The 8,742-nt window shown below is 47.8% G+C and overlaps 1 protein-coding gene across 2 annotated transcripts in view; it reads right to left on the reverse strand.

Annotated features, from left to right (window-relative positions):
- The window catches only part of GGT5 (gamma-glutamyltransferase 5), a 33,363-nt gene extending 25,048 nt beyond the window's left edge, over positions 1–8,315 (reverse strand). The window contains exon 1 of one of the 2 annotated variants that reach the window (XM_081893375.1): positions 8,059–8,315. In XM_081893375.1, the coding sequence (XP_081749501.1) occupies positions 8,059–8,225 (167 nt within the window). In that variant the 5' untranslated portion in view covers positions 8,226–8,315. The remainder of the gene's footprint in view (positions 1–8,058) is intronic. The other variant, XM_081893374.1, reaches the window with a different exon arrangement.
- Positions 8,316–8,742: the final 427 nt, after the last annotated feature.

The following is an 8,742-nucleotide window of genomic DNA, read 5'->3' on the forward strand; positions in this document are numbered from 1 at the left end:
CTGTTGCAACAGGGTCCTCACTCACCACACGAAGGAGGGAGGAGGAACCCAGAACAATGGTGCGCAAGGCCTTATGTAGACTTTTGAAATTGCCACCCTGTAGATCAAGACCACCCCCACATACATGCATCACAGAAGGGTGTAGCTCAAGACCACCATCCCATATCCATCATACCTATATCACAGAAAAGGCAGTCTAAAACAGAAATTTGAATGTTTTTCTCCTGTCTGGCAGGTTACTTGATTGGATACCCTGGCGAGCCTGGCCAGTCTTCTGTAATGCTAAATACTTAGTAATGATAAATACTTAGTTCCTGAGTCAGGTCACAGGCTCACCCTATTCAAACAAAGACATACCCTTAAGACAGGATTTGTGAAGGAAAAGACAATGGGGAGGCTTTTCCATTTTCCTTTCACCTTGCAGAGAAAACATTTGGTCAGTTTGGGACAGTTTGGGAATAAAAAATGGTTCCGGGTCGGTCTTCCTGTGCTGATCTATGTACTTGGTCGGTACACTTATGAACATTTAACATATATCTAAGACCTCCAAATTCCTATCACAAAACTCAGCACTATTTTGGTGTGCAGTTCTCCTGACGTACATGTCCTCGTAAGAAATTTCTCTTAGTACGTAACTCTTTTTTTGCAAGCTGTTTTTAACTAACATATCTATTTTTAAAACGCAAGCTTTATCTAATCTTTCTCGTGCACGTTGCTTGCGCTGCAAAATCTGGAGAAGTGCCAGTTTCAAACGATGGTCATAGATCATAGAAATCTAGAGTTGCAAGGCACCCTGAGGATCATAAAATCAAACCCCTTACAATAAAGGAATATGCAGCTTGTCCCATATAGGAATCGAACCTGCAACCTTGGGGTTATAACAGCACCATTCATTCCTCTACCCCACAGGTGGGGGAATCATAGAACTGTAGGGCTGGAAGGGAACCAAAGGGCCATCTAATGCAACTAGATGCAGTGCAGGAATCCCAGCTAAAACAGGTAGGAATATGTCTCATAAGGGGTTCCCCGGAGGAAGGGGGGGTACCAGGAAGGAGGGGGAAAGAGAGCTGTTCTGAGCACTAGGGGTGGGGGGGAAGCAATAACTTCCTGGGGATTTTCCCTTCAGAGAACTATACCTGTGAGATGCAATGGTTGGAGTATAGTGAAAGGCTGTCAACTCCCCCTGGAAGCAAGAGAAGGTCAGGTGGGGGGCAGTGGTGGTTCATAGACCCACCTCCCCAGAGACATGTCTGGGCCAACAATCACCCATCTCACTTCTTTCTGCCTGCTGCTTCTAACATCCAGCAGCTTCTGATTTGACACCCCATTGACACATGGGTGGTATCTACACACATATAAAAAAATGCTGTGAAAATGTTTTTTTAAAATAAAAGTTTTGAAAAATACATTGGATTTGGCGTAGCTCACTGTCACCATCTAGTGTTGCATTTGTATATTGCACTTTACATTTAAAGCCTTTTATTTGCAGCTGTATAAACACAGCCTGCATAAACATCCTCATTCACAACACAATTTTGCCTCCCCCGCCCCACAAGAAGAAGAAGAGAAGAGTTTGGATTTGATATCCCGCTTTATCACTACCCAAAGGAGTCTCAAAGCGGCTAACATTCTCCTTTCCCTTCCTCCCCCACAACAAACACTCTGTGAGGTGAGTGGGGCTGAGAGACTTCAGAGAAGTGTGACTGGCCCAAGGTCACCCAGCAGCTGCATGTGGAGGAGCGGGGAAGCGAACCCGGTTCACCAGATTACGAGACTACTGCTCTTAACCACTACACCACTGGGACCAATGACCTCAGGCAAACTGGCTTCTCCCATGGCTGTCCCATTTACATAGGAAGCTGCCTTATTCAGAGTCAGACCCTTTGGTCCATCTAACCCAGTACTGCCTGCACAGACCAGAAGCAATGGCTGTCCAGGGCTTCAGACAGGATTCTGTCTCAAGCCTGGCTGGTGCTCTGAATTGCAGGCCGGAAAGAGGGCCTGTGTGACTGGTTTGGTGCAGGGATACCAAAGAAGGATGTCAAACACACCAGAATGGCCTGTTTTAGTGACTAGCCCAAGGTCACCCAGCAGCCGCATGTGGAGGAGCGGGGATGCGAACCCGGTTCACCAGATTACAAGACTACTGCTCTTAACCACTACACCACACTGGCTCTCAAGGTAATGGCTTGGTGGCAGGGCCAGGATCCCTGAACCCCATTTAAAGTCTCCTTCCCTCCATGCTTGCTTGGGGCTCCAGGCGTGACTGTCATATGCTCCAAGGGCCCCAATTTGCCAGAGACAACCCTCTCTTCTGTTTCCCTTTTCCTTTCTGGGTTGCTTAATTCAGATTGTGTCTGTGTGCAGGGTTCCCCTACCCCACTGAGGTCTATATGAGCCCCTGGGTGGAGAATGGTCTTGTGTCTTGTATAGTGCAGTCTTCCCCAACCTGGTGCCCTCCCGATCTTTTAGACTCCAACTCCCATCAGCTCTGAGTGCTGGCTAGGGCTGATGGGAGTTGTAGTCCCAAACATCTGGAAGGCTGATCTAGGGCAAGTGTAGGTAAAAGTTTGTGTATGGAGATAGAGAAACCTGACATTTCACACATTTCACTTGCAGAGGAATATTATGAATGGTGTCTGGGCAGCACTACAATTAGACGGAGAAAGGAAGCAGAAGGAGTAGCAGTACAGTTAAAAATGGAAACTGCAGTCCCTATCTATCTTCTCACTTGAGATCCTTCCAATAGATACAGACTGGAAAGTGTTTAAAGGATACTTGCAAAACCATATCGAAAAATCAGAACTCCTATTAGAATAAACAAGTTCCATTTCAAATACTGAAATACTAAATAAGATGGATAATAATGTGTAATAGAAAAAGAAGTATGAAATTAGGTTAAAGGTGTGTGAAAGAAAGTAATAGAAGTGGAAAGAAATTGCAATTGAGTAGATTGGAAGTCTCACAAAAGGTGGGGTGAGGGGTGGTGGATAGTGATGGGAAAAGGAATTAATTGTGGGATTGAGTGTATGTTTGAACACTTTTAAGGATTGTATGAAATGTATGTTTGTATGCTTGTATATTTGTAATATATGTGTATTAATGATGAATTAACAATAAAAACTTATTAAAAAAATTATTTAAACAATGGAAATTGCAAATGTACAAAAACTATATATTTCCTACAAAAGAGACACAAAACTTTGGATTCCTGAGTATGCTAAAGCTATCCAATAATAGAAGCACTAGGGAAAGCAGAATTACAGTCATACCTTGGATCCCGAACCCCTTGCGAGCTGCAAACCTAGAAGTGAGTGTTATGGTTTGCAAACATTCTTTGGAACCTGAATGTCTGACCTGGATTTTGCAGCTTCCGATTGGCTGCAGGAGCTTCCTGCAGCCAATTGGAAGCCGCGCCTTGGTTTCCGAACATTTCGGAAGTCGAATGGACTTTGGGAACGGATTCCGTTTGACTTCCAAGGTACCACTGCATTATTATTTTATCGCAGGTTTTTATGGACATTTCCTGCTTCCCTTGGGCTGGAAGAGGATGCCTTCCTGTCAACAGGATTAGGCCTGAAACTCAACAGCCAGTCTGGTGCAGTGGTTAGGTTAGGTTAGATTAAGAGCTGGGAGACCAGGGTTCAAATCTCCCACTCAGCCATGTGAAGCTCACTGACTGACCTTGGACTAGTCACTGCCTTCTTTCTGCCTAGACTACCTCACAGGGTTGTTGTGGGGAATAAATGAGGAGAGGGGGAACTACGTGTACCACCTTGAGCTCCTTGGAAGAAGATGTTGAAAATAAATTTACAACTAATATATATATACCGTATTTTTTGCTCTATAAGACTCACTTTTTCCCTCCTAAAAAGTAAGGGGAAATTTGTATGCGTCTTATGGAGCGAATGCAGGCTGCGCAGCTATCCTAGAAGCCAGAACAGCAAGAGGGATTGCTGCTTTCACTGCGCAGTGGTCCCTCTTGCTGTTCTGGCTTCTGAGATTCAGAATATTTTTTCCCTTCTTTTCCTCCTCCAAAAACTAGGTGCGTCTTATGGTCTGGTGCGTCTTATAGAGCAAAAAATACGGGTATATAGAAAAGAGTCTACAACCTGAAAAAAGGAAACAATGCACGAACTTCTGAAGAAAATATTACCGTATTTTTCGCCCCATAATCCACACTTTTTTCCTCCTAAAAAGTAAGAGGAAAGTCTGTGCGTCTTATGGAGTGAATGTGTGGTCCCTGGAGCCGAATTGCGAAAAGCAGATCGTGCTTTTTTTTAGAAAGAGGGGTGTTAAAACGAAGCCACTGAGCAGCTGATCGGCAAGCGATCAGGAGGGAGATAAGGGACACTAGCAATAAAGGAGGCTGCCTGGGAGGGGGGAGGTAAAAGCACATGGATCCTCAGGATTTTTGCATTGGGTCACCCCAAATTCACCATCAGATCACATAGCATGTCCATGGCTACATTCTGCACCAAAAAAACACACCGTCCACTGTTTTGTGGGGCTGCAATGGCGCAAAAACGTGGTTGGTTACAAAGCATGGATCCACATGGATCCTCAGGATTTTTGCATTGGGTCACTCCAAATTCACCATCAGGTCACATTGCATGTATTTGGCCACAGCATCAACCACAAAAATCATACATCCACTGTTTCGTTCAGAATAGTTTTTTTCTTGTTTTCCTCCTCTAAAAACTAGGTTCGTCATATGGTCAGGCGCGTCTTATGGAGCGAAAAACACAGTATTTAAAAAGCAACAACAGCAACAACAGTCGGGCTGGTGGTTTCTATCCATGGAATTGGGGAGGCGCGCACCTCTTCAGGCTGCAAAATGTTTGGGGCTAGCCACGATTTTTGCAGGGCAGGGGTGCTTTTTTAGCAGATCCCTAACCAAACAGTGGGATGTGGGTGGCGCTGTGGGTTAAACCAGAGAGCCTAGGACTTGCCAATCAGAAGGTTGGCGGTTCGAATCCCCGCAAAGGGTGAGCTCCTGTTGCTCGGTAACTGCTCCTGCCCACCTAGCAGTTTGAAAGCACGTCAAAGTGCAAGTAGATAAATAGGTACCACTCCAGCGGGAAGGTAAACGGTGTTTCCGTGTGCTGCTCTGGTTCGCCAGAAGCGGCTTAGTCATGCTGGCCACATGACCTGTAAGCTGTATGCCGGCTCCCTTGGCCAATAAAGCGAGATGAGCGCCGCAACCCCAGAGTCGGTCATGACTGGACCCAATGGTCAGGGGCTCCTTTACCTTTACCTTACCCAATCAGCCTTCTTAGTTTAAGAACATAAAGGAATACCAGACAAGCCCGCTGGATCAGGCCAATGGTCCATCTAGCCCAGCATACTGTTCTCATGGTGGTCAAACAGAGGCCCCAAAGGGGCGGCGGGGGCGAGAACCCTCAAACAGGATTCAAACACAAAAGCCTTCTCCCCTCCTGAGGTTTTCAGCAGCTGGAATTCAGAGTCATTGCTGCCTCTGACCCACAGAGCCAGCCAGTGTATTGCCATCCTGGCTAGTAGCCGTCAATAGCCCTCTCCTCCATGGATTTGTCCAGCCTTTCTCAACCTGTGGGTCCCCAGATGTTGTTGAACTACAACTCCCATCACCCCTAGCTAGTGAGGCCAGGGCTCAGGGATGATGGGAGTTGTAGTCCAACAACATCTGGGGGCCCACAGGTTGAGAACGGCTGGATTTGGTTATGATTCATTGGGCTAAAGATTTTGGATATAATATACAATTGAGTGAATGGGTGAAATTATGGAAAGAAGGTCTAAAGTTTACTGCATGTAATGCATTAAAAGAAAATGTGATGAAAATGGTGTATAGATGGTATATCACCCCTGTTAAACTAGCGGAAATGTATAAAACTAGTAATAAATGTTGGAAATGTAAAGAAAAAGAGGGAACATTCAGTGGCGTAGCGTGGGGAGTGCAGGGGGGGCCGGCCGCACCGGGCGCAACATCTGGGGGGGCACGTGCTCGCACTCACAGCTCTCTGCCCCCTGCTAAAATCCACGGGTTAGGGGGCGCAAATTACTTGCCTTGCCCCGGGTGCTGACAACCCACGCTACGCCACTGGGAACATTTTATCATATGTGGTGGGAATGTAAAAAGGTGAAATGCTTTTGGGAGATGATGAGTTGAAAAAAATGTTGCAATATACATTTGCAAAGAAACCAGAAGCATTTCTATTGGGAATGGTGGGAAGTGATATAAATAGAAAAGAATGTAAGCTTTTCTTATATGCAGTAACAGCAGCTAGGATATTATCGGCCCAGAAATGGAAGCAAGAAGAATTGCCAACGATTGAAGAATGGAGGATGAAGCTGATGGACTACGCAGAATTAGACAAATTAACAGGAAGGATCCGAAACCGGCGGGACCAGAAATTTACCGAAGAGTGGAGTAAATTTACGAACTATATGAAAAGTATTTGTGATGGTCAGGCAACGTTTGTAGGTCTGCAAGAGGTTCTGTGAGGAATATTGTGGGAAACATTGTAAAAATGTAAAAGGTAGGATGATAAGTTAAGAGGGTAAAGACAATATAAAATTAAGTAGTGCATAAAAAGAGGTTAAAACGGAAGATCATCGGAGGTGCTGATGGAAGTCCAAAAAAAGTGTATTTGTAATAATCTGTGTAGTACGTTTTAAAATCTGTATGTTAAAATCATTTTTTTAAAAAGAGAGAGAACGGCTGGATTTGTCTAATCATGGGCGTGGCCTCCCCTAAACCAAGTCAACAAATAAAAGTACTTAACTAAGACGGTAGAAAGATTTTGGCAGATATTTCCGAGTGCTTGGGGTCAAAAGAAAATAATACAAAAGAACTGTTGTTGAGACATTGCTTTCTGAATCTGCTAGAGGACAGTGGCAGGTAAGTCTCCTGCCCCACCCTCCCAAAAACCCACAAATCCTGGCTGCACCCATGTGTCTAATCCTCTTCTAAAGCCATCCAGGCTTAAACTTAAGGAAGAACTTTCTGACAATAAGAGATGATAAACAGCAGGAGGAAATTCTTCAGGAGGTAGCTGTGGACTCTTTCCTCCGTTGGAGATTGTTAAGCAGAGGTTAGATGGCCATCTGCCACGGGTGCTTTAGTTGCGATTCCTGCATCACAGGGGGTTGGACCAGTGGCGTAGCGTGGGCTGTCAGCACCCGGGGCAAGGCAAGTAATTTGCGCCGCCTAACCCATGGATTTGCGCCCCCTAACCTGTGGATTTGCGCTCCCTAACCCTAACCCCCCAATGTTGCGCCCGGTGTTGCCTGCCCCCCTGCCCCCCCACACTACGCCACTGGGTTGGACTGGATGACCCTCAGGGTCCCTTCCGACTCTACAATTCTATGTAGGAGCACAGGACAGAATATTGTGGCCCCGAAGGCGATGTCCGGGGTGACAAGGAGGTCTGGGGAGGTGAGGGGCTCCTGGAAAGACCCTTGCTGGAGCCAGGGGTGCCAACTCAGTGGCGTAGCGTGGGGGGTGCAGGGGAGGCCGGCCGCACCGGCCGCAACATCTGGGGGGGGGCGCGCTCGCACTCACAGCTCTCTGCCCCTACCTGGCTCCACGGGTTAGGGGGCGCAAATTACTTGCCTTACCCCGGGTGCTGACAACCCACGCTACGCCACTGTGCCAACTTGAATAAAATATTTTTGGGGGGGGGACACACAGGTAAGCCTCACCTCAGATAATTGATCACATGATGGGACGCACCAACACCATTTGAATGACAATGGCCATCAGCTTTGGGGGGACCCAGCCCACCCCAAAAAGAATTTGGCTCCTCTGAGTGAAGCAGGCGAGAGTTTGAAGTCACAACAAGTGCCAAGGCAAGTCCCATCTCAGAAGGAGAAACCACTGTCTCTCTTTCTCTGGCCTGACTGAGCTGTGATGCAAAGACCCAGAAATGCCAAGAGCCCAGGCAAAAGGAAGGGTGTGTGTGTGTGTGTGTGTGTGTGTGTGTGTGTGTGTGAGACACAGAGGCTTGGAAAAGAGAGTCCCGGAGACAGAAGACCCCCTTCCCGCCCCTCCATCCCCCTCCAGCCCGACCCTCTTACCTGCCAATGTCGGAGCAGGTTTGGGTGTCCGCCGCCACCGCTGCCCGAGGGTACCTCGGAGGAGCGCACCGGGACTGGGTCAGGAGCACGGCTAGGATCGCGGCTCCCGCCAGGGCCACCAAGCCCACCAGAGCCAGGCAGCAGAGCTTGCCGCGCGATAGACCCATTTCACAGACGGCGCGACTCCGGCTCCTAGAGCAGGCAAAAGGTAGCTCACCACACGCGGCTGCTCTTGCGTTGGCTAGTGCTGCAGGCGCCGGCCGGAGCTGGGCCTTTTTAAGGGGCTGCCCCCGCCCCCCCCCGGGGGGGAGCTGTGTTTGGCAGAGGGGGAGAGGCCCGCCCCCCTGCCCGGGACATCCTTCTCCTAAGACAGCAAACTTTTAGAGGGGGGGGCGGGACTGCGTGAGAGTCAGAGCTAAGCCAGTGTGGAAAACTTCCAAGATTTTCCGAATGCAGTGGAAGCTGCTGCCTGTTGCGCTCTGGCTACTATGGAATTGGGTCTGGTCTATTAAAACGGTTTATGGAAGGTCCCTTGCAGGCAAGCTTGCAGCAGGAGCTCCCGTCGAAGCCAAGGGGAGAGGTGGAGGTGTGTGTGTTGTGTGTGTGTGTGTGTGTGTGTGTGTGTGTGTGTTGCCCTTAAAGGGAAAACGCGCAGTTTCATTCCTCCTCCTGAATCCAACCCGC

Source organism: Podarcis melisellensis (genome assembly GCF_964234715.1).
Source record: "Podarcis melisellensis genome assembly, chromosome: 16".
Taxonomy (NCBI): Eukaryota; Metazoa; Chordata; class Lepidosauria; order Squamata; family Lacertidae; genus Podarcis; species Podarcis melisellensis.